Source organism: Canis lupus, chromosome 12 (assembly GCF_048164855.1).
Source record: "Canis lupus baileyi chromosome 12, mCanLup2.hap1, whole genome shotgun sequence".
NCBI lineage: Eukaryota > Metazoa > Chordata > Mammalia > Carnivora > Canidae > Canis > Canis lupus.
In genome coordinates this window covers 26,566,002-26,592,398 of record NC_132849.1, presented here as the reverse complement: position 1 = coordinate 26,592,398, position 26,397 = coordinate 26,566,002, and the positions used below count along the sequence as shown (strand labels likewise).

The 26,397-nt window shown below is 43.5% G+C and overlaps 2 protein-coding genes and 1 long non-coding RNA gene across 5 annotated transcripts in view; 1 reads left to right on the top strand and 2 right to left on the bottom strand.

Annotated features, from left to right (window-relative positions):
- Positions 1–2,839: 2,839 nt before the first annotated feature.
- Positions 2,840–18,866, bottom strand: LOC140601340 (uncharacterized). Its single transcript, XR_012004358.1, has 4 exons — positions 18,491–18,866; positions 9,677–14,808; positions 3,698–3,845; positions 2,840–3,533 (listed from the first exon to the last, which is right to left on the bottom strand). It is a non-coding gene; the product is annotated as an uncharacterized lncRNA (long non-coding RNA).
- Positions 6,475–12,138, top strand: CD8A (CD8 subunit alpha). Its single transcript, XM_072770122.1, has 6 exons — positions 6,475–6,570; positions 6,660–7,025; positions 7,589–7,699; positions 7,877–7,987; positions 8,622–8,652; positions 10,773–12,138. The coding sequence occupies exons 1-6, from the start codon at positions 6,522–6,524 to the stop codon at positions 10,822–10,824; spliced, it is 720 nt and encodes a 239-aa protein (XP_072626223.1). The 5' UTR covers positions 6,475–6,521; the 3' UTR covers positions 10,825–12,138.
- Positions 18,867–19,420: 554 nt separating the features above from the next.
- RMND5A (required for meiotic nuclear division 5 homolog A) overlaps positions 19,421–26,397 on the bottom strand; it is a 63,308-nt gene continuing 56,331 nt past the window's right edge. Inside the window, exons 8-10 of one of the 3 annotated variants that reach the window (XM_072770116.1) lie at positions 24,993–25,147; positions 23,779–23,866; positions 19,421–23,301 (exon numbers count right to left, since the gene is read on the bottom strand). In XM_072770116.1, the coding sequence (XP_072626217.1) occupies positions 23,803–23,866; positions 24,993–25,147 (219 nt within the window). In that variant the 3' untranslated portion in view covers positions 19,421–23,301; positions 23,779–23,802. The remainder of the gene's footprint in view (positions 23,302–23,778; positions 23,867–24,992; positions 25,148–26,397) is intronic. The other 2 variants (XM_072770117.1, XM_072770118.1) reach the window with 2 other exon arrangements.

Here is a 26,397-nt window from a genome sequence, read left to right as displayed (position 1 = left end):
AATAATAACACTCCATCCCCCTCACCCTCAACTCCTGGCAACTACCAATCTAGTTTCTCTCTCTCTCTCTCTCTCTCTCTCTCTTTTTAAAGATTTTATTTATTTATTCATGAGAGACACAGAGAGAGGCAGAGACACGCAGAGGGATAAGGAGGCTCACAGGCTCCCCGTGGAGAGCCTGATGGGGGACTCAATCCCAGGACCCTGGGATTGCGACCTGAGCCGAAGGCAGATGCTCAACTGCCCAGCCATGAGGTGCCCCACAGTACTGGTCTTTTTGTGACTGGCTTATTTCATTCAGCATAAGGTTCTCAGGGTTCATCCATATTGTAGTATATGTCAAATTTTCCTTCTTTTTAAAAGTTGAATAATAATCCATTGTGTGGATATACCACATTTGCTTTTCCTTTCATCTGTCCGGGGGACAGCTAGGTCACTTCCACAGTGTAGCTATTGTGACTAATGCTGCTATGAACATAGGTATACTCCTTCACTCAGTTTTAACTTCATGTCAAACATTTTCATCATAAGTGGTTGTAAAATATATAATTTCCAGTGTGTTGTAAATGTTGATGTTTTAAGATAAAACCTCTACATCGCTGTTTCTGATAGGTTATAAATAAGTAATATATCAATTTTATTTCAACCATCATTTGTTTTTACAAGCAAGAATATAAAATAAAAATAAATAAAAGCAAGAACATTTTCTTCAACTTTTGGAAATTTTTCGTCATCCCTTTTCCCCCCTCTAATTTATGAATTCTACCCATCTTCTTTTTTTTTAAGATTTTATTTATTTATTCATGAGAGACACAGAGAGAGAGAGAGAGGCTGAGACATAGGCAGAGAAAGAAGCAGGCTCCATGCAGGGAGCCCGATGCAGGACTCGATCCCGGGTCTCCAGGATCAGGCCCTGGACTGAAGCGGCGCTAAACCGCTGAACCACCCGGGATGCCCTCTACCCATTTTCTTGAATAGAAGTTTATTCTAATGTAGTATGTTTTTATGCTTGAAGATCTTTTATTGATCATACTTCTCTGCCAGAAAAGCGTATAAACTGAAATTTTAATTTCCTATAACCATGAATTTTTAAGTATTAAAATTTTATTTAGATTATGCCATCTTTATTGAAAATTAAGTGTTAAATATAAAAGTAGCCTTTGGTGATAGTGATATTGCAAGATGCTACCTTAGGCGGATATTGGGTAAAGAGTATATGAGATCTCTATATTATTTATTATTAACTGCAGCATCAACCTACAATTATTTCAAAATAAGAATTTTTATTAAAAATATAACTTTGAGGGGAAAATACAGCTCTTAAAGAGATGGATATGATCCAGTTAGTTAATGAACCCATTGGAAATGATTACTTATTGCTAAAATAAGACAAGGTACAACACCAATTATTTTCCTACTTTTGGGGAGATTTTTTCATATAAAAAATCTTGTTCCCTATAAATAAATCGTTGGCTTTGTAATAGTACAGTTGCTAAATCTTTTAACTTTTTTCCAAAAAAAAAAATTTTTTTTTTACAAAACATAAAGCCACGTAGTGAGCTACCATCAGAAAGTCATCTTAAGGATCTATTACTAGTTGCGTATTCATTTGCTAGGGCTGCTTAACAAAGTACCACAAACTAGGTGTCTCAACAACAGAAATGTATTGTCTCACAGTTCTAGAAGTCCAAGACAGGGGCTGAGTTCATCTCCTGTGAGGGCTGTGAGGAAGAAACTGCTCTGTCTCTCTCCTCTAGCTTCTGGTGAGTTGCCAGCCATCTTTGAGTTTCTTGGCTTGTAGAAGCATCACCCGGATCTCTGCCTTTATTTTTTACCTGACATTCTTCCACAGCATGTGTCTGTGTCCAAATTTCCCCTTTTAATAAGGACACCAGTTATACTGGATTTCAATCAACCCTAATGACCTCATTTAAACTTGACTTTACCTTTGATAAAACCCAATCTCCAAGTAAGGTTACTTTCTGAGGGTACCGGGGGTTCCAATTTCAAAATATGATTTTCAGGAAGACACACACAATTCAACACATAAGAGTTGCCAATTCTAGTAGGTCTTTTTTCAATTGTGTTGAAAGCAAAGACTTGGGAACCACTGACCTGTGAGTGGATTGATTACCATCCTTAGAGTTATTCACATCTCAGTTTCTGGAAACCGACTAAAATAGGCTTTACCAATGTCTATTCAGTAGCTATGAATTGTACCACTCTTATCTCACCTAGAAGCAATTGCCTTCACACTAATGAACTTAGAAGAGGTTGGGGACATAGAAATATTTTTAATTTCAATATAAATCTGCCAAAATAATATTTTAATTAAATGTTTTTATTTTATCATAGACTTTAAGCTTTGTTTTCATCAAAATTTCAGAGCTAAGGATTTACCTAATTTGATTTGTTGCAAATAAAAATGCCACCAACTAACCTCATTGGCAAAGTCAGTCTTTAATACCAAAGCAGTTAGCAAATCAGACTTTGTGTTAAAAGAGAAAGTGTGGTTCCTTTTGCAATACTAATGAACATGCTAGGAACAAGTGCACATCCCATAACAACTGTCTGGCCTCTGCATTGAGGCTCTAGAGAGAGGTGAGTAAAATGATGAGGCCCAGGGGTTGGCCACAAGATACTCTAGCTCCAGCATTTCTCCCAGACACCCTCTTTGTCAGGATCTCGGGGACATTCCTCAGGAGAAATGCTTATTCATAACTAAGGGAATGGACACAAAATGAAAAATATCTGGGTGTTTCCCCTTTGATTGTTGTCCCAGAGAGTTTTGCACCTCCCGGGCATTGCACCACAGTAATGTACAGAATGGTAGCAGGTCTGCCTTTTTGTTTTAAAGCAAGAGAAGAGCAATTATGAAAGGGGAGATGGGGAAAGAGGATTGGCACGAAGACTAGACACAGACATTTATTTGCTCCTGGGCAGATCCATTTTAGGAAAGAGAACCAAAAATTGAAGACCTGGGAAATGAGCCCCTTAAAATACAGTGTATCCCAAAGACAGCCAGCCTCCTTGTCCCCCCAAGGGTATGAATACTCTGGTTTGAGGACCACTGAACTGTGGAATATTCACAAGATAATACTACTATACAACATTTAAAATAAATAAATCTGTATGTGTCACCACAACTCAAACTCAAAGACATACAATATGACAATGTTTCTATATATTGAAACATTCTCCAGAAAAAGTAGGAGTGGCACAATTTAGGTGGAATTGACAGGTATTTGTCATTGAGATAAAGCAAGGCTCTGTTAGCTCTAGGACTCAGAGGCCTTTCTAGGCCCAAACAAGCTAACTCCTTCCAAGGAGACAGTATTGTCTTCACAGTCCGGGATTGGCAAGAGGAGGCAGCAGGCCATTGATTCCAAGTTGTCCCTGCAGTCAGGGTCTTAGGAGCTGCGGTCCAGAGCCCTGATTCAATTCATACCACTGCTCTGCCTGGTTATATGTTCCGAATGTCTTCAATTCATGTAAATTAAGATTCTTGTATTTCCATGTTTTAAGAACAAACACTTCAAGAAAAACAAAGACTTGCTTAATTTGGCACAAAAATTGGTTACTCTCATCTCTTTCTGGATGTTTTTAAAAATAAGGGACTTGCTTGACAGATTGCAGTGGTTCCCATGCCTTCCTGCCATCCCACCTGAGTGCTGCAACTTGGGGGAGGGGAGCTTACCTGGCAGTGAGGGGCAGGCCCCACCCAGCCCTCTGCACAGCTGGCCCTACTGCAAGCAAGCATCTCCAGAATTTTCACAAACTCTGTCTGCTCTCCTGTGTGCTGGGAGGCGGATGTCGTTGTGGTTGCATTGAGAATCCACCACATTCTGTAAAAAATATCATTGGGGTCACAAAGCCTCCTTGGTAGGTTTCATGTGTTGCCTTGGCATCCCCCGCACCCTTTGTCATGCTCTGTACAAAGGGACTGCCACCCCCCATGGCTGACACTTTTCTTAGCTGAAAGGCTGGAAGGTCTCCAAGTCAGCTGCAGCTCTCTTTCAGGAGACCAAGATGGCCTGCCTGCACATGGCTGTTTCCTTGTCACCCTCATTCATGTGAGTTAAGGGATAGCACTGTGTCTATACAGCCACACACACACACACACACACACACACACATCTATATGCCAGGGGATGCCGGGCATGAGTCACAGTCATAACCATCATTACAAAGGGTTTTCCTTCCCCAGCATCCCTCATCTTCCATTTGTATGTTTGTAACATGTACTGAGCAAGTCCTCAACAATACAGATACATTGTTATCTACTAGAGCTCACATAATGTTCATTAACAGGAAAACTAAATTATGGAACATCAATATAAAATACATGTGTTGATGTGAAAAGCTTTTCTTCTTTTGCTATTAGCTAAGAAAGGAAGGTTACAGAAAAAGACATGCAGGGTACAATCTCATGTGTCTAAAATGTTGTATAGGTGGCTGGGTGGCTGTTGGTTGAGCCTTCTGTCTCTTGATTTCCGGCTCAGGTCATGGTCGTGGGGTCCTGATTTCCGGCTCAGGTCATGGTCGTGGGGTCCCCAAGTAGCAACAGTGTGAGGCGTGTTCCTCACGGGATTCCAAGTGGGAAGGCTCAGGCACCCCAAGGAAATGGGAGGAGGGCATTCACCTGGGCAGTTTCAGGATAGCAACAGGCTAAAAGGGAGGGGATATGAGGTGGCGCAGCCTGAGAGGGAAAACTCGATGTTGCAGGCTTTCCCCGGGGCTTCACACAGGTCCCCGCCAGGCGCCCGGTGTGCAAGTCCCCAAGTCAAGCCCTAAGTGGGGCTCCAGGCTCAGTGAGGTGTTTGCTTAGGATTCTATCTCTCCTTCTCCCTCAGCCCCTCCCCCTGCTCATGCTTTCTCTCCTTCTTTCCCTAAGATAAATAAATAAAATTTTATATTTAAAAAAACTAAAACTAATTCAAAGGGATATATGCACCCCTATTTTTAAAAAAGATTTATTTATTCATGAGAGACACACACAAAGAGAGAGAGGCAGAGACACAGGCAGAGGGAAAAGGAGGCTCCTTGAAGGGAGCCCGACGCGGGACTGGATCCTGGATTCTGGGATCAGGCCCTGAGCTGAAGGCAGATGCTCAACCACTGAGCCACCCAGGTGTCCCACACTCCTATGTTTAGAGTAGTATTATCAACAATATCTAAATTATGGAAGCAGCCCAAATGCCCATCAATAGATGAATAGATAAAAAAGATGTGGTGTATATATAATGGAATATTATTCAGCCATAAAAAAGAATGAAATCTTTCCATTTGCAATGACTTGGATGGAGCTAAAGAATACCACATGTTTCACTCATATTTGGAATTTAAGAAACAAAACAAACAAGCAAAGCAAAAAGAGAGAAAGCAAGAAACAGACTTAACTATAGAGAATATACTGGTGGTTATCAGAGGGAAGGTGGGTGTGGGGATGGACAAAATAGGCGATGGGAATTAAGGAGGGCACTTACCATGAGCACAGGGTGATATATCCAAGTGCTGAATCACTATATTGTACACCCGAAACTAAGATAACACTGTATGCTAACTCCACTGGAATTAAAAGAGAATATGCTAAATATTCCCCATAGGCTTAAGCACCTTGGATGATTTGAGAAGCGTAGAGGGGACACTTTGAAATCAAAGTAATAGTAATGATTTTTTAAAAAAAAGAAAAAAAAAAGCCCATCCAACACTTCGGTTCTACAAACACAGCTCAGCCCAAGCTATGATAGAACATGGTGGGGAAAGGTGTCTGCAACACAGCCTTCACCATGCAAAACCCACAGGTGGGGCAGACACAGGGAACAGATAATGTCACGTGGACCCTGGAATCAAGTAGCAACAGTGTGAGGCGTGTTCATCACGGGATTCCAAGTGGGAAGGCTCAGGCACCCCGAGGACATGGGAGGAGGGCATCCACCGGGGCTGGAAGGTTTCAGGATAGCAACAGGCTAAAAGGAAGGGGATATGAGGTGGCGCAGCCTGAGAGGGAAAACTCGTTGTTGCAGGCTTTCCCCCGGGCTTCACACAGGTCCCCGCCAGGCGCCCGGTGTGCAAGTCCCCAAGTCTCCCCCTGCTCAACGCTCAGTTCCCATCTTGCTGGAGACCCTGTGCGTGACTACACGGGTCGTGGACACTGCTTCCCGCTCACTCTCCCCTTCACCTCTCCTAACTTCGCTTAATCCTGTCTCTGCCGCTCCCACGAGGGAGCCTTTTCCAGGGGTCACTTGCAAGCCCTTTTCTTCATCAGGAGGCCCGCGGGTCCCCACCACCCCCAGCTTCCTGCAAGTCTGCTTCCACCGCCCAGATCGCGGACCCCAGCCTCCTCCCTGGGCTGAAAGGTGGCAACCACGAGACTACTCCGCAGGGCTTCGGGTGACATTACTTCCTCCGATCGCAAAATCTGGCTCCTAGGCCGGCTGAAGGGCGCGACTCCCGTCCCCCCCACCCCGCCCCGCCCCGCCCCGTCCCGCCGGCTCCAGCGCGTGTCCGCGGAGCGCGCCATGGCCTCTCGGGTGACCGCCCTGCTCCTGCCGCTGGCCCTGCTGCTCCGTGAGTTTGCGCCCCTCGGGGAGGGCGGGGGGCGGGACGGACCGGGAGCGCGGGGCTCCGGGCTCAGCCTCGCGCCTGCCGCCCCGCAGGTGCCGCGGCGGCCAGCGGGCCCAGCCGGTTCCGCATGACGCCGCCGAAGGTGGTGGGACAGCTGCACGCGCAGGTGGAGCTGCAGTGCCAGGTGCTGCTGTCCACCGCGGCGCCGGGCTGCTCGTGGCTCTACCAGAGGAATGAGCCAGCCGCCCGCCCCGTCTTCCTCATGTACATCTCCCAGAGCCGGGCCAAGCCGGCCGAGGGCCTGGACACCAAGCACATCTCCGGCCAGAAGAAGACCGACAGCACCTACAGCCTCACCCTGAGCCGCTTCCGCAAGGAGGACGAGGGCTACTATTTCTGCTCTGTCCTGAGCAACTCCATTCTGTACTTCAGCCCCTTCGTGCCGGTCTTCCTGCCAGGTCCGGGCGCCGGGGACGCGGCTCCTTTGCGTGTGGGGTTTAGGGCTCACCTCCACTTTGTTCACACGGGCGCCCCTCTTTCTAGCCTCTTAGCGCCCTGGCGCGGGGGGCGGGGGGCGCTACTTAACACTGCTTGCATTTCGCAGACAGGGAAACTGAGGCTAAGGTGCGACGGGGTGGGGACTGGAGATGCTTTCTTAGGTCCGAAGGGCCTGGCCTCCAGTTTGGGCGCCTGTCTGCTTGCTCCTGGGAGGGCTTCTGAAATTCTGTGAGCCGGCGTTTGCTCGCCAGTGAAACGCGGGTCAGCCCGAGCCCACGGGCTCGCAGGCTGCACCCTGGAGAACGGCTGGGGACGGGGAGCGGCTCCCGCGGGGCAGCAGGCGGCCGCGCGCACCGCGACGGGCTGAGCGCGAATCCTGGGGGTCGCCGAGCCATCCCCGCTCCCCGAGCGCAGAGGTCAGCGCGGGTGGAGGAGGGGCCCCCTTGGCCGGAGGCGCGAAGCAGTGGGAAGGGTGAGCGTCCAAGTCCTCCGCCCGATTCCAACCACGGTTTCCCCCCCGCAGTCAAGCCCCCCACTACGCCGGCGCCGCGGCCACCCACGCGGGCGCCCACCAACGCGTCCAAGCCGGTGTCTCCGCGCGGGGAGACCTGCCGGCCTGCGGCGGGCAGCGCAGGTGAGACGGGCTCCGGGGAGAACCGCGGGGAGAGCCCCCTGCCGGGGCCAGCCCTGATCCTGGAGGCAGCGCCCAAAGCTGTCCGGATGGTGGGGAAACCGAGACCCGCCCGAGCTGGTGGTGTGGGTTGGAGGATGCTGGGCCGGCTCCTAATGTCAGCGTCTTCCGTGGCTTCAGTGAAAACAAGTGGGTTAGACTTCGCCTGTGAAATCTACATCTGGGCACCCCTGGCTGGGACCTGCGCCGTCCTTCTCCTGTCACTGGTCATCACCATCATCTGCAACCACAGTAAGCCCCTAGGGACGCGCGCGAGTTGGGGGAAGCAGTCAGCTCCACTCCCTCCTCTTGTGCTTCTTGCTCCAGGAAGCCCTGCCCGACAGAGGATGGCCATTTCAGGGACCCAGCTGCCCTGTAGGGTCAGGCACAGCCCATTTCTCTCCTGGAGACTGAGCTCGAGAAACCTCCTCCTCTTCCTCTTTCCACTCTCTGGGAGGTTTTCAGGAAGACAGAGTCCTTATCCCAAGAGCAGCAGCGGGTGTATTGAGTTGGCCTAGGGCGCAGGGAGTGCATAGATTCTGGCTTACTACAAACACCCTCAGGAGAAGGTGCCCCAGTGGCCCTGGGACTAGTGCCTAGGAAGACTGGGTCAGAACCATGACCGGTTGAGATTTACCCTGGGCCACCTCCCGGTGAACCCTTTACTACTTTGGGTCCCACTGTGGGTGACTATACTAACCCATCTTAACCCGCATCTGTATTTGCAATGCTTTTAAAATTGATGAGAAGAGGGTTGGAAAAGAGGCTCTTACCAAGCTCTCAAGAGTTATAATCCTAAAGAAATAGGAAAAGGGAAGGAAGAACTCTATTTGGGGATTATTGCTTGTGGTAAGGCAGTCACTTTACCCCTTCTTTTTCTTATCAGGGAACAGAAGACGTGTTTGCAAATGTCCCAGGTGAGTCTTTTATAACCTGTTCCTTCCCCTCTGGGCAGACCTATGCACAGGTCCTAGCTTCCCAGGAAGCAGTTGGTGGGAACCTTTCCCAGAGACAGGCCATGGCAGTGGAATTCTGGGAGCAAGGAGTCAGCATAGTTCTTGAGCAAAGAGAGGCACAAGGCTGGCAAGCTGAGGAAAATAGAGGCACAGTTTGCACTGTTGGGGAGAGCCGTGTGACTTGGGTAAATCTCCATCTTTTCTGGCCTAGCACCAAAGATCCTGTCTGAAGGATTCCCCCCAATTAATCCTAGTTCTTCAAAAGAACTGAGGTCTCTTTATCTGGATGATTCCAGCTGGGTTTTGTTGTTTTCTTAAGAAAACTCCCCCCCCCCATTTGCTTATTCTAGATTTTTGAGAGACCAATGTTTTGAGAGAGAGCCAATCTTTTATTGGGGAACCAAATAAACAATGGCCTAAGCTCCTAATCTCCCTGTGCCAATGTAGGGCCTTGATTTAACACCAAAGCTCCAGAGGCAGGAGCAGTTAGCTATCTGGCAGCTCAAGTAACTCTCCCATCCAATTCCAGCCCATGGTCATTCTGAAATGATCAAGAAAAAAAATTAAAAAACCAAAGACCAGTGCCTGGAAGAGAGGTCTCAATTTCTTCTGTCCTTGGAACTTAGGCCGAGGCAGCCCTTTGCTAACGTCTAACTAGCCCCACTCCAGCCCTGCACCATGATGGGAGTTACACTCAGGATCTCTCTTCTCTGCACAGCAATCCCATGTGATAGATATCATGGTCACATATCACAGATTAGCAGGTCAGATCAGGAAACCTACCCCAGGCAGTAGAGACATGATGACTCTCAGATTATCAAAATAATATAACATTTGATAAAAGTCTACAGAGTACCTGTTCCTTGTTTTATACGTATTTCTTTCTAAATTTCAAGTTTCATAACAATCCTTCAAGTAGTTACCATTTTTCAGATGAGGAAACTGAGGGTTAGGACATTTAGTGACTTGTTCAAGGCCACACTACCTGCAAATAGCAGAAATGCAACTTCCATCCAAAGCTCAGGCTTCTTCCTGCAATTGGGTTTGGGGGATGAGAATGTTTAAGGATGATCAGTTCCTTTCAGCAGATGAAAATATTTCAAATTTTATACCTATGGTTTGCATTTCGCACTCCTTGAGATTTCTCTTCAGGAATCCAAGATCAATATCTCATATGATGTTATTTTTTTAATATATCATTATTTTTAACAGCTGAAAATGTAATGACTTTCCAATGTCTGTATTATAAATGGCATAACAAGGGGATAAAGACCCTTTAAAAACCGAGAAAGATTTTTAACATTTACAAGTATTTGGGGTGCAGTTGGGAGCTTTTAGGAGAATCTCCCCATGTCTCTATCTTTTCTGAAAATTCTCAGTTTGAAATGAACTGAGAACAAAACCCTGCCCTAGAATACAAAGCTATACAGAGTAAACATATCTGAGGGATCCCTATGCCTGAGTTAACATACTCAGTGATGCCTGAGGGCAGCTTAGCTTCCAGAGGTTTGGAGGACGGTGTGCATAGACATGACGTTCATGATGAATTAGCCCATTTAGGAGGTGCTAGGCCAGTCCTGAATTAACACATGTTTTTAGGGTCACATCAAATTTGGGTTTTCTGTGTTAGATAAAGTAGCTCTGTTTCACCGATGGTGGTGGTTTGCTCACATCCTCCCTGGGGTTGAGAATCAACTCAACTGATGACTTTGGTTATCAGCTCTTCTCACCTCCATGGGTGCCCCTGACAAGGCTCCCAGAAACTAGATTAACTGGGTTCAGAACCTGCTCTATCACCTCCCAGTTAGGTGACCCTAGGCAAGTTCTCACTCTTTCCCAATGCTCCCCATCCTCAGGCTGCTGTGACAAATTTGCACAAATTTGCCAAAGATGGCAAATGTAAAGCTCTCGACAGGGTTGCTGACATCATTCACCCAGTCCCCTGCTGATGTTCCAGGGACAAGTGCTCAGACCTTGTAGGGGCTGGGAGGCTAGGGTGGGTAGAGAGGCATGGATGGATGCAGTAGCACACTGCGGGGGCTCTTGTTGCAATAATGGTTAGTTGCCTGCCTCTCTTTCAGGCCCGTGGTCAGACCAGGAGGCAAGCCCAGTCCTTCAGAGAAATATGTCTAACATGGAGATGGATCCTGTGTGGCAGCCACTACAAGACCAAATAGAATTCTTTTTATGAGAACAGCAACAGTCCCTCCCTTTTGGTTTTTCCGGACTTCTTCTTTTCTTATGTATCCATTCTCATTATTACTTTTGTGGGGGTTGGGGGGGGAAGGTGACTTTTTCTTTATGTGTTTTCCTTAGTTGACACAAAACAAGACTGTACATCTACAGTACACCACAAGCATTACAATACCATTGTGTGCATGCATTGGGGTAAAGGGCAGACAGGCCAGAGCTACCATGAGCCATGTTCTCAGAATTTGGTGGTTAGAGCTGGTGATGGGGGGCAGGGGCCAGCGGCGGGGGTGCTCAGCATGACTCAGTCCAAACCTCTTCAGTTGACATCCATGGATGGGGAGCAGCTTGATCAGAGTCACAGCAAGTTTCAGGGCTCTTCTTCCAATCACTCAGGTCTTTATTCTGGAGGCCTCTGTTTCAGCAGGTGGGGTACTGTGTCTCAAACCATAAGGGCACAAGTTATTTCTTAAGCAGCAGTCATAGACCTATGACTATACCCACAGCCCCAAGGAGGTCATGAAATAAGAGAACTACTGCCTTTCACAGAGTTCTGTAATGTAGCTGAATAGTATCAGACTTTTTTTTTTTTTTTAATAATGAAGTGTGGAATTGTAATGGAATAGGAAGTTCTCAAATAAAGTCGGAGGAGTGAACCGAATCCTGGAAAATGAAAAACTCCATCTCTGAAGAAAATCTCTGGGAAATCCCTAAGTGGAGGCAAAATTGCCCTCCCAGCCCTTGCGCGGCAGGGGGAGCCCATGAAAGAGGAGAGACCACCGCAAGTATGATCTGAGCATCAGTATAGTTGAACAGAGGTCCTCTTAAATCTCTAAACCTGAGATAGCATATGTGAACATGCTCCTGAAACATCAAAGACACCTTATGATTTGTAAAGGCTGCATTGTTAAGGGCTGCTAGCACAGGCCCTGGCTTCCCCTCCATCAGCAGTTGTGGGGATGTCACAGAAGGGACTCTGGTGAGGAGCCTCAGAGCCAACTCTGCTGCCCTACACACGCATTTCCTCTCTTATGGAGTTGAACAAGCAATGAGTGCTCATTGGAAGGAAAAACTTAGACAAGGAAGTAAGAATCACCCATAATTCTTTACCTCAGACGTAATCCAGTCTTATTCTTCCTGATTATTTTCTCTGCATATATGTGATGTATATACTTCTGATTTTTAAAAATGGGATTGTTCTATGCTTTTTATAAGTGGCTTTAATAAAACATTTATGACGTACTTTTTAACAATGAAGTAGCTCTCCATTTTCAATTCTGCCAACTTTATTTAACTATTACTCAGCATTTAATTTTCTAGTTTCCAGTTTTTCACTACTATAATAACATAGGATAAAATCCGTAAAGTAAAACTTTGGGGCCAGTCCCCACTTTCACTGTGGACTCCCCATTTCCACATCAGTGAAAACTGATTAGCCTCATCTCGCATCACCTTGTCTTTTGTTCTTTCATGGCAACAGATGAGCTGATATTCCTCTCATAATAATAAACCATAAAATCTTCACTCTCCTTGTTGAGGTAAAATATGCATACTGAAAAGTGCCCAAATCCTAAGTGTACAGCAGCTCTGAGACATCATTAAGTGAACACACTCACATAGCCAGCACGAGGTCGGTAGAGAACTTTCCCTGCCCTCCTAAAACTGTCATTTGCAACCTTAATTTTTAAAGCCAAGACATTTTCAAAGAACAGAAATCAAGAGGGAAAAGTGTCCCAAGTGTGAAAAAGCAGAAGCGAAACCTTAGAGTTCCCATGAGACAAGGTATTGTCCTTGCCCTCCTGCTCCCCAAACCTATCCAGCGACCAGAACCAGGAGCCTCTGTGGAGACTGAGACCCAGTTCAGAGCGGGCTCCAGGCTCGGAGGCTGCCTGTGGAAGCTGTCCCTGAATTCCCTGGAAAGGGTGACAAGGAACATCCTGTCTCTTCATGGGAGAAACTTGAGAGAATGGCTGTGGAGTGCTGATTTAAAGAACCCCGGCCAGGGTGAAGACAGGAAGAGGGCTTTTCCTCTTCAACTTGCAGCTCAAGTGATGAGTAGCTGGGCAGCCACTCTGGGGAGGCTCGGAGAGAGATCAATACTTACTGATTTTTTCCATACTCCTTAAAAAGAGTTTCACTTACCATAACTAAAATGGTGAACACTATTTTGGAGATTAAAAATATTAACATGGGGTGTGGGTGGGTACCTGGGTAGCTCAGTTGGTTGGGCATCAGACCCTTGACATCACCTCAGGTCTTGAAGGTTGTGAGTTCAAGTCCCACTTTGGGCTCCATGCTGGGCATGGAGGCTACTTAAAAATATTTTAAAAATCAACAGAGGAAAAGGTATCCATTAGAATTGGCCCTCAGGACCAGAGAGAAAATTTTAAAAATCTGCAGACAGGGCTAAAAGCATGCTAACAGTGGGCTGTAAATTTAGACTCAGGACTTGCTGGTGACCACAAACATCCAACTGTTCATTCTGCACATGCAGGAACACCTGACAGTTCAAAGCCAGCAGCTTCAGGTCCAAGTCATATTTCACTTGCCAACTTCTAGCCTAAATCAATGGTTCTAAAAAAAAAAAAAAAAATTAAATAAATAAATAAATAAATAAATAAATAAATAAATAAATAAATAAATGGTTCTACAAATTTCTCCAGGTGGGAGATGCCCAAAACACATTTTTGGACCCCAAGAAACAGGAAGTAGAGAAATAACTTCTCCGTTTTGCAGTTACCTTGGTGGTTCATTTAACAAACATTCACTCATTTAACAAAAAACATATTCCATTTGCGGAAGAAAGAACCACAGACCTACGTCATTTCTTTCTCTAGTTGTGAAACTGCCCTACAGAGATCCCATGCTACACTTGACTATCTCCCATGACTCTTCAACCAGTGGGACTGGGAGAAGTCTCTCTCTTTCACCAGCAAGAAGCAGCCCCTACCCACCCTGCCCCAGGGCTGTGTGCAAATTCCACCCCCCACCCTCGATTTTGTGATCACCAGGGGCAGGCAACACTTATTCTGCTTCTAAAAGAAGGCTTGAGCTATGTGTCTCCACCAAAGGAACTGAAGAGGCCACAATTGCCTTAGGTTATATTAAAAGCAGAAAAGCTCTGAAAACAGCTTTCTGGCTCTGCTACGGACTCCGTGTTCTCTAGCAAATGACTTAAAGTCTCAAAACCTTGGTTTCCCCACTTGTAAAATTGAGGTAATGATAGTCCCTCCCTCAAAGGGTTGTTGGGAAGAATATGAGTTTATATGTATTTTTAAGTGCCTAGAACAGCTTCTGGAACACAGTAACAAAATGTATACTGAAAACAATGTAGTGCATTTTTCAAAATAACTATTTCTGACAGGACACATTATGTATACACCCAGGGATCTCGGCATCCCAGTGCTAAAGTAGGACAACCCTTCATACACATCTCACCTCAAGAAAGCTCAGTCCCAGATATACACAGTCTTTGCTGTCATTGAGGCTCCCCTCAGCTTCACATCCTGAGTGCCACTCTCCTGTATCCCCTCACCCCCTGCTGCAAGAGAGCTCTACCATTCTTAGAGCTATTGGATAAGGTTGAAAGATAGAAAAAGCATGTGCTCTATACTATTGTGTCATCTCAGCACCTACTGAAGTCCTCATCCTTTTGGGCAACCTCACTTCTGCATCCCAGTTACTAATTCCCTTTTTCTACTCTTCCTACTCTCTCAGGTGGTTGTGATCTGTGGATGTCATTTGTTCTTATGTTTTATTAACTTAAATAAAATAATAGCTACCTGTTATTGAGCACTCACCATGGGCCCGCTACCTCATTTGGGTTTCATCAGAGCTATGAAGTAGGAACTATTACCATTCTTCTTTACAGATGAGAAAACTAAGGCACAGGAAGTTTCAAATGTTTGCCCAAGATCACAGGAGAACCTAGTGGATTAAGATTTGAACTCAGGTCTAAACCTATAGCCCAAATGCTTATCTGCTCTGCTATGTTTAATATGTTTCTTTAACTAAAGTATGGTTGACACACAATGCTAGTTTTAGCTGTATGACATAGTGATTCGACAACTGTTATGCTTATGTTATGCTGTGCCATCAGAAATATAAGCACCTCAAAACCATTTTTTTTTTTACACCTATGCAGCCCAAGGTAGAGAACAAAGGTCACCACCTGCTCTGAAATCAAACAATTGAGATCCTGTCTGAAGTTAGGGTGAGGGCCCTGCTTCTAACACAAATACCACTAGGGGCCAAGAAATGCTGCTCAAGAAGATGGTTCAGTGTCAGCTAACTCTTCATTTGTCTAATATCTCAGGGCAGGTGCAGATGGCTTAATTCTTTTACATGAGTGAAATTTCATCTGTTTCCCGGCTCAAAGGCACAGGTAAGTGTGGCAGAAACTTCAGGTTGCTTTTCTAACAACCGTTCTCCCTTTCTTCCTTACTACCACAACCCTCATGGTATTACAGGTGGTGATGTGCCCAGACATTTCCCAGACTTCCCTGCAGCTAAGTGTGGCTAATAAATCACTGGGTGGAGCTTCCAGGAAAGACTGTTCAAAGGGGCTAATTCAACTGGAAGCTGCTTCTTTTTCCACTCCCTTCTTCCTCCTTCCTGCCTGGAGCACAGTTATGACTAACAAAGAGGTAAAACAGGCCACATGTGAAGGTAAAACAGGCTACATGTGGAGAATGACAGGAGCCTGGGCCCCTGATGGCAGGAAGCCACCATACAAACCCAAGACCCTGCTCCTCACATGCGGCTAACTGGTACACACTAGGAAAGCCAAAAAGCCATCGGCCCAAATTCTCCAAACTACCTCTCAAAGCTTTCAGGACAATTTAGTAATTTCCTGTGAAATACCTAAAGAGCTGATTAGCTCACTGATCTAAAACAACTAAAAGCAACATGGTCTTAAGAATGAGAGGAAATCTAAAATGCATTTCTAACCTGTTCAGAAGGGGAGAAAAGCTCCTGAAATGATTAGTTTTGAACACTGTCAAATAACAGGCTTCCTTTTAAAGAGCCCTTTTCTCTTAGAGGGGTTTGAAACAACATCAAAGCCCTTTACTTGCATGATGGCCCCTGAGACAGTAGCTGAATGCAATTTTCAAGTGGAGTTAAAAAGATCCCTCCTGACTAGAAATTGGCATAAAAATCACACAGCCCACATAGTGTAGAGACCAACAGGAGAGTGTGAAGTTAAAAATTCACCCTTCTAGAAAAGGTAAACAACAGAAGACTTGGGAATGTATTTTAGAACACCAGAGCAAGGAAGCCCACACTTAAGAGACCCCACCTTATTGCTTCTCTGAATTACAAAAGGGTTCAGAGGGATCCCTGGGTGGCGCAGCGGTTTAGTGCCTGCCTTTGGCCTGGGGTGCGATCCTGGAGACCCGGGATCAAATTCCAAGGGATCCCTGGGTGGCGCAGCGGTTTGGCGCCTGCCTTTGGCCCAGGGCGCGATCCTGGAGACCCGGGATCGAATCCCACATCGGGCTCCCAGTGCATGGAGCCTGCTTCTCCCTCTGTCTGTGTCTCTGCCTCTCTCTCTCTCTGTGACTATGATAAATAAATAAAAATTAAAAAAAAAAAAAATTCCACGTCAGGCTCCCGGTGCATGGAGCCTGCTTCTCCCTCTGCCTGTGTCTCTGCCTCTCTCTCTCTCTCTGACTATCATAAAAAAAAAAAAAAAAAAAAGGGTTCAGAGCACTGACATTTTATAACAAAAACATCTCCTTGCTGGTTTTTCATTGTATTTCTCACTCTCACATTATCTTGGCCCTTACTGAGACCATACCTGTCTTGTTCACAATGCTATACAGACCCTCTAATACTCAACATTCACTTTACTTACTTACTGTACTAGCCTCCACTGCTCTAACCCCATCCTCTCCCGTTACCTCTCATCCTAACTATAGCCAGAGTGGGACTTAAAAATACGCAACTTACTACACATTTCCCTTCTGCTCCCTCTCATCTGTCTTCTGGGAGTTAGCTCACTAGTGGGAACTAATCTCACTAGAAGGGCCTTGGTGCTTGGTGCTCTACTTTTCTCTACCTATGAGCAGTCCCTAAACTCCAGGAGGCTGAGTACCCTGTTTTCTCTCAGCACCTGGCACTTCAAAAAATCCCATGTTGAATGATTGAAGGTGCCATACCACTATATGTTAAATGTATTCTGCGTTTAACATACACACCTGTTTGAGTTATTAGACTAAAGAATTCTATTGCACAAGCCTGATGATGCACTTTGACTTTCCCAAGAAAAGTTAAATTTTTTCTCTGACACACAGGAGTTCTTGCTTAGACAATACTTAATGTTTAGGTATATTACATTTGTTAGCATGGAAGACTCATTGGAGTGTAAGAAGCACCCCACTACAAGGAAAAGTTTTTTTTTGAAAGCTGTTTTTTGTTTTTGTTTTTAAGAATGAATAAAGGACCCCTAGGGGGCTCAGTGGTTGAGCGTCTACCTTTGGCTCAGGGCCTCGTGATCCTGGAGTCCCCGGATCAACTCCCACATCGGGCTCTCTGCATGGAGCCTACCTCTCCCTCTGCCTATGTCTCTGCCTCTCTTTCTGTATCTCTCATGAATAAATAAAATCCCCCCCCCCGCCCTTTTTTAAAGAATGAATAAAATACTTTCTATCATGTTCTATTGACAGGGATTTCAAAGTAGCTTTGCGGATAGATCATTCTACCATTCATTATCCCTTAATGCAAGGTTTTTAAAACTCTGGATTTTGACCTATTGGCAGGTCATAAAATTAAGAGTCTTAAGAATGGGATGCCTGAGTGGCTCAGTGGTTGAGTGTCTGCCTTTGGCTCAGGGTGTGATCCCAGAGTCAAGGGATTGGGCCCCACATCAGGCTCCCTGCATCCCTGCTTCTCTGCCTGTCTCTGCCTCTTTCATGAATAAATAAATATTAAAAGTCTTAACATTAACAAATTGAAAATATCAGTGTTATCATACATCAGAAGCATTAGTTTTGTAAAACTTGTTTCAGAACTATACACTTGAGATGTATATAGGGTTATGAGATTTTCTTACTGGGTGCCAGAAAAAGTCAAGTGGGTCCTCTGTGAACTGACATTTCTATTTGCTAGGATACTATATCACCAAGCATCTCTATCAACCTACTGTTCAGTCTAAAGGTACATTTTCAGTTTTTATCTTGCCATTACAAAATTCCTTTATTTTACATCTCTAGTGGTCATCCTTGCCCATTTTGGTGGGAAGGGGATGGGAAATGTATTTTGCCATGCTAAAAACACAACACTCCCTTCAATTGCCTGGATGCTTAAAGAAATACACTGGTTTTTAAAATCACTGTACTAAAACAAAGTTCAAGGGCACTAAATTTAACTTTACTTGGCAACTTAGAACTTAGTAATCAAGAAAAGGGTAAATTTTGGGACGCCCAGGTGGCTCAGCAGTTGAATGCCTGCCTTCGGCCCAGGACGTGATCCTAGAGTCTCGGGATTGAGTCCCACATCAGGCTCTCTGCATGATGAGAGAAGCCTGCTTCTCTCTTTGTCTCTCATGAATAAATAAAATCTAAAAAAAAAAAAAAGGTAAATTTTGTTCAGTAGATGTGATCCTTACCTGTCCATTGAGGAGGGAGGATACTTCACAAAATAAGGAGCATCCAATAGGCCACTTGTAAAGGAAGCCAGTCTTCTCACAAGCGTGCAGCCAATCTGGGATTCTGCATCTCTCACAAGCTCTCAGGTGATGCTCATGCTGCCAGAGATCACACTTTGAGTCTGAGAGAGCTCCAAATGCTGCAGGGATAGATGGTGGGATCTTTGGCCAGGCCTGCCAGGCCTCACCTATACCACCTGAGCCACTGACTCCAAATCCAACTGAGTGGGACCCACACTTGTTCCCAAGTAGGAAACATTACCCTGTTTTTCTCCCTAGCAATTTGGACTGTACATGTGCCACCCCACCAGCAGCCCGAGGAGAGCTGCTTCAGGGCTCCTCTTCCCAGTGATATGCTACCACTCCAGTCATAGGGCTCCCTGCCATCCACAGGATGCAGCATGCACAGGGTGCAGGAGCTGGCAAACACTAATGCAATTCCCTCCTAGAAACTGGGGATGGTACCCAGCCACCTCTTACACTGCTGATGGTGCAGAAACAGGATGGGATGGAGACAAAGATATTCTCTTAAATTCTTTACATGCAGATCCTTAGCAAATGCAGGCAGCAATGTTCTCTTCTTACAACTGACACCTCCATACTCCCTCCCTTATACCTCTGTCACCTGTCACATTTATACAGACTGGTTCCACAAAACACTTTTTAAATGTGCATTTCTTTAATTTTTAAAAATATACACAGGAGAAGCCATGTGTTTTACATAGGAATACACACATTAACAAAGCATTTGTTATAGTTTTCCAAAACTCTTATATCAGTCTGAAATTTATAAATTAAGTATATCAGAACTTTTTAAGTCAAAATGAAATCCCTGAAACTACTGGATATGGTGGACTTTTTCCAAAATCAAATGAACAGAGAGTATGAATATGGTTTGTGTTAAATAAGGTTTATTGTTAGCTTTATTGCCTATAGTCTATAAGATGCAACTTTATTGTGCCTTTGCAAACAGGATACATTTCTTAAAAAACTGATCAAAATTTTCCATACATATAGCTCTATATGATAGATTACAGTGCAACACTATTCTTGTTACATAATTATAGAAATACTATAGAACCCAAGAGCACAGCGTAAGCAAAAGAAATACAATCCTGAGCCATCTGAACAGATGATTTGATGAATCCTTTTAGTGTAAGTTAAGAAAACATGGAGGAGATTAAAAAAAAATACATGCACGCTGCAGTCGTGAGCAAAATACATTAAATGCCTGTTCCTTGTTAGACACAGGTGGGGGGAACGGTGAGTCTCAGACACATGCACACTCACTCACACTCCCATTTTCTTCTCCTGCTTCCCTCCCATCCCCAATACATTCACTCCCACCCCTCCCCAAAAGAAAAGATCAGGCACTAAATCCTAGTGAACCCCACATCTGCCTTGCTGGAGAATGTTAAGTGACTGCTAAAATAAGAGTGTAAATCTTCACCCACAACATGAAACAAAGCATGTGCTGTAAGCCAATTCCAGCTGCTGTTGCCTCTTTGGAAGTAAATGAAGCATATGCTCACTACAGTTTAGCACTGTAGAGTGAAATGTCTAGAAAACAAGTCTTTGTTTTCTCTCCCCATCTCTTGAAGTAAAATCAACAGTGGAAAACTCACTCTAAAACTAATTGCCTCATCTGCTATTAAAATACATTTGTCATTCTATTTTTGGTATCTATTCAATTATAGTTCAATAAGAACAGTTCATGAAGTTTGTACCTGCTTATGGTAAACACTATTGTACCACATAAAACCCACCACAGCTGGACAGGCTTATGGAGCACGAAGCCTTCTATGTATGTGTTCCTTGCTAACATTCCTGCAAGACCACAGCATTCTAGTGTTACCAAGGATAATGTACGTAGAGTTAAGTAATGAAAGGTATTTGGTTTGTGTCTTCACCTTACACATCCTAGTGATGAAATTAACCAAACCATGCCTTCCCTGAAAATAACCTGAGTCTGCTGACTAAGCAAACTGACCAGCTTGACTGTCAGTCCACTAATCAGAAGTTGAGCTGGAAAACCAGAGGGCTAATGTCTACCAGCAGCTTGTCTTGTGCGAATAACCAAGAGAGTTCTTGGTTTCTGCAGTATCTGTTGTCCCAAAGGCTGAACCACTGAGGTGGAAATAACTCACAGCATAAAGAATACTGAACAGACTACATACCTGTGGGACTACCTGGAGAGAAAAAGGATCCTCATTCCCCACATAATTTGGTGTGGGTTTTAGTGTCTCTGTATACATCAGCTGCTACAGAAAAATCAAAAGATTAACTTCGTAACTTTCTTATTTTCAATTAAATGCTCATACACTCACAAAATACTCACACACCCTATGAATATGAGGTGGCTCTTCTCTTTAACATTTTTAAAAGCAAGAGGCACCAATACCCGTTCATTTATGTATTAGAAGTCTCACATAATCACCACCAAAACAACAGAAATGGTATTTGTGATGATCACACGAAGGAGAAAAGAGATTGAAAGACAAACTTAGCCACTGTACTTCAGATTGTACTTGAAAGCACAGAAAGCACAGGCGCTCTGGCTAGATCAGAATCTAAGGTTCTAATAAGGTTTAATTGGTTTAGCTTAGTCCCATGGCCTTTGTCCATGACTGATAAATGGAATGGTTCCTATGGAAATTGAGGAAACCACTCTACAAATCTGTTTTCAATGTATATTATTATACTGAGTCTATTAAAAAAAAAAAAAAAACCCTTGGCTCTATCATGACCTCTTGCAAATGGAGGCAGAGAGTGACAAAGTGCATCCTCCTGTACTGCTGACATACACAGCCTCGGCGATACGGTCCTGACACCACGCTTAAGGGATTTCTAGAGTAAAAAGGACAATATGCTGTACTTCAGCATCTTTGGTTAAGGTCTGGCCTTTTCAAATCCACCTCTCCTTCACATTTAGTCACCAATGTTTTAAATCCATGCATTTAGTTAAAGGTCACAAGATAATTTTCATGTTAAATTGTCAAATCTAGAGTTTCAAATTTCTGGCCCTACTGTGCACAGCAGGACTATAAGGACCCTACATAGGAAACTGTAAAATAAAATGCTTCAGTTAAATGCATGCTTTTTTAAAAGTTTCATGAGCTGCAAAGAAAACTGTCAACAGGATTCCCAACCTCGGGAGAGGGGCAAGGCGGAGCAGCTCTGGCTCTTGTCCTTAAAGATGGGCTGAGCTGGCTACGTGAAGCATCTTGCCCCCCAAATATTTACTGCCAGCCTCTATGTTATAGAAGTCTTTGTGAAACCTCAATGTTTTTTAAGTGGAAATATGAGAAGAAGTTGTGAGTAAAGCTAAATGTGGCCTAGTGAGAAAAAAAATAGTAAGAAAAAAATACTCTGGATTAGAACTCAAAGAAAAATATAGGTCATAAACCAGGTTTATATCCTCAGCCAAAGGTGCCTGGATTCTCTACCTTCTGTTACGGAGTCCAAGGAGCTTCCCCCTGCTCTCTGCCTTCACTGCCTTGGTGGAGAGAAGGAAACTTTAGGGAGGGTTCCACCAGGGAAGCAGAACACAGGACTAATGTCCCGGTGAGGCCAAGACATGGGTCGGACAAAGCCAGCATCCTGAGCAGGCTGATGGCCATTCCTGGTTAACCTACGCAGCACACAATAGCACTCAGAGAAAGCCCGACCACACAGCAATCAAGCAGGGCTTTCCTGGAGACAAATCCCAGCTCTCCCAGATAAACATTTCAGGACAAACTATCTGGGCTGGTATACTACTGCACATGCTGACACTTTCCAGGGAACTCAGCACCACACCTATTTTCTCCCTCCCCACAAAAGAAACCAATCTGAGACTTAAAATGCAAAGTGTCACGGTCCTCTTTCCTTCTGTTATTTTCTTCTTTCTTTGTTTTCTCATCAAAGTTTTCCTATAGTAATGTTCAGTTCCATGTCAGATGAAATAAAGTTGCAAATATTTGGTGATTTCCATATAACATTCTTCTCATAATGAAGTGACTTAATGGATTTAAGTCAGAAGTATGTCCACAGAAGTCCTTTCCATGTAGTTCGTTCATCATACAGAGAAAGACTCTTACACATGGCTATTTCTGGACAGTGCATTAAATGGAGATACCTCACAAGAGAAAAGATCATTATCTGTATCCATTAGAGTAATATACAGATTCACAGTCAATGAGATGATATACTTTGCAGAAGAGAGGCATTGAACAGTATACTATTCAAATACAAAAACAGCAATAAACATATTCTGCACTACAGAAAATATGCTAACTTCTAACTTGAAGGATTTAAAGTAACAAATCTGGTAACTGCATTTTAGGACTGGAACATGCTTCTTCCCTTCCAGATACACAATGTTTGATGCTGGTGCACATATATACACACACACACACAAAACACTGTGTCTGCGATGATATATAAATGAAACAGCCAAGTCCTGAAGGCAAATTTCAGAGAATAGGGCTACCAAGACCAAGAGAGCAATATTAACTTAAGAACACCTCTAACTTTAGAATTTCATTTTATTGAACACACTTTTAAAACAAGCACCTCTTGGCAATAAAAGCAAAGGAACAATAGTACTCCTTCCACTCTGTTCTAGTGGAAGACTTCTCACACCAACCTGCTAAATTCATGATGGAATTTGAAACAGGCAGCCCGCTGGGGCTACAAGCAGAGCTCAAATGCAGGTCTGCTGACTTCTCGGTGAGAGCTGGAGCAGAGGAAAACATCAAAAAGCAAATTGGGAATCTATCACAGCTTTCTTCCTTAAGCAAAAAAAATGCAAATTAGTTTTATAACCACAATTCAGTTTTTCAAACTTTTTCTCAAGAATTTTCATTTAATTATGTATACATAACAGGAAGTAAAACTTTTTCACAAACATTCTCAAACCTTACAATTATCAAGAAATGACAAAAGTAAAAGCAGGAGAAATATTAAACACATGGCAGGGAGGTTGATTTCTGTTTCTGCTCTTAAAAAGTAAAAAAATCACCATATAATTAAGTACAAAAACCTGCATTGAATGACAACTGCTGGTGTATTTACTTGATCAAAAATGAAGACCAAGAATATAATAAAGCCCTATGATAATATTCATCTGGAGCACTCCCCTCAGTGTATACACTAAAATGTTGGCAAAGTTTCTGGAGCATTAGCTTATATAAACACGGGAGTCCTCAGTTAGCTGCATTAAATGGAACGTTCTCTTCTGAAATGCGCCACAATTCAGTTTCACTTACAAATTCCAAATTAAAGTTATTTCTTCAGAAAAATATCTGTTTGGCATCTCCTGGACTTTGTTCCATTGGACAATATGGACATTTTAATCTGAAGACAAGAAAGAAAACACTGAGTCAAGGAACAGGATCAGTACTGAGCATTCAATTTTCATCTACAGAATGCCTTTAACAGTTACACACACACACACACACACACACACCTGTATTTTGTTTTAAGCGTTAACTATGTTTTCCCTTAATATAACAGCCAAGCTCTAAAGGGTCACAAATAAATACCAATCAAGCCAGACACAAAACTGAAGGCTCTTCTTTAGTGGAAATTAGTGAAAACTGTTTTTGTAAACAAAACAAAGACAATGGTTTTGAAAACTACTCTTGTGGTTTTAAAAGTAAATCCAGTTCTACAAAGTTTGGATTTTTCCTGTCTTTAAACAAGTTTTAACTGTTTGGTCACACAATCCATTCAAGTGCAGCAAATGTGACACCAACTGTTGAGCCTACCAGGCATGGAGCCTACCAAGAATGGCGCACAGAACTTGTATGGTCTAGTCACCATCGATCTGCACCACCAGGGTTGTTGAATGGTCTGGGAAGAGCACAACAGCTTCATTACATGCAAGGACCTTCTTTTAAAAGAAAGACTTTACCATAATGGGTGTGAAATGAACTCCAATGAAAGATGCATTTAACTCCGTAAGCTAGAAATAGGCTTTAGACTTTTTTGCTTTTTTTAGTAAGTTGGGTCCATTATGGGTATAAAACTTATAAATGTATATACTCTTTGAATTAGCGATTCCAATTTTACAATTTATGTATCACATGTACATAATTCACTTGTACAAAACAACAAAATTTAAATGTTCATTGATAAGGAATTGGCTAAATAAATTCTCATATTTCCAGATGGTAGGACACTCTGCAGGTTTAAAAAAGAATGAGGGCTCTTTCTTTAGCATATAAAAGACCTCCAAGATATATCAATAAGTAAAATAAGCGAAGTTTAGAAGCATATATAGTAGGTTATGACTCGTGTAAAGGCAGGGGGGAGCAACAACAATGTACTGCCTACCCAAAAAGTTAAGATTAAAATCTAATCACTAAATTTATGAATAAAAAGACTGACTAAAACAACAAACAAAAATTCAGAGATCACCCCTCCCACTAAGTTCCAAAAGAAAATATCTTTGCCAACATTTAAAAAGTCAGACACTTACTTGCTACCATTAAACATTTTATTCAGGGCATCTCTTGATATAATATGACCACAGACCAATTTCATGGGTGGATTGTTATCTGTTGTTTGCTGACGCAGAATGGGACAGGCAAATATAGAGTGATACCAGCACTTTTTACCAAGGTCCACTTCAATCTTAAAAAGAGTAAAAAGGCTCAAGTTGTATTTCAGAAAACCATCTACATATTAATAAACATCAGGCAGCCAAAACATCACCAGTGTACTCATCTGAACTTGACTTTTTACAACATTCTTACCTCAAAGATGGGTAGTCTTAAGGATCCAAGTGTTACTTTATAATTCTAATTAACCTTCAAAATTACTTATAACACTACTTTTCAAACCAACATCTGATGTCTGAGGAGTCAAAGGGAAGGCAATGCTCTAGAAATCAAATGCTCTTGAAAATTTGTCAGAATATACCCTAAGAGCAAAACCCACCAGAAACTCTGTTTTGTGGCACATTTAGGTAGGTGATAAAATTTTGTGCAAGCTTCAGATCTACATTTCCCATGTTCTGTGTGTAATGGTCCAGAGAAACCACCTGAATCAAGAACCTGAAGCTCAAATTCAACAAGACCTTTCACAATTTGTACATCAGAGCCCATGGCAGGTGTACTGATTATTTCTCTTCACAGCAAACAAAAAAACAAAAGCTATGAAATCACCTAGCACAGCGGCTGGCAAATGACAGTGGCTCCACAAATCTCAGTTCTTTGTTTTCTTTCCTTCTAAAATCATTATCAATATAAATTCTACTGTCCAAACTCAAGAAAGCTGACAACTTATTCTGTGTTAACAGAATAATCCTGAGAAAAAAAGCCAGATCACATCCCATTGCTTTACTACCCTGACACACTGGGTAAATTGATTTCAGAATGCTCTGTGCTGGTGCACAAATGTCAGAGATGTTCGTAACATAGCTGGGAAGCTGCCAGATTCTCACAGGCACCTGCCTCAGCAAAGCAAGTGATGGCTCAAGTCCTTTTCACTTGTTCAAATGAGCAGCAATCAAGTAGGGGTGCTGCCTGTATCTTGACCACACTCAGGACTGGGAATGCACCTGTGTCTTTAATCAAAACAGATCTCTGAAGAGTAGCTGAGGCAACCAACTGACAGAGTTAACCAGCTGGAAGGTAACTGCAGATAAACCTGTGCCCAGGTGTGGCAGAAAAGCAGCCAAAAACCAAATGCATACTTAGCCTTTTAGGATCTATGACACAACCTTGACAGGAATAATAATTCTAGTCAAAGTTTAGTGCCTACTGTCAGAGGTCTGGTGGAAACTCACATATAATGACCTTTGTCACTCCATGTCATGACTACTATGGCAGCAAAACTGGAGAGTACCTACTATGTATCCCATATTATTCTAAGCACACCAA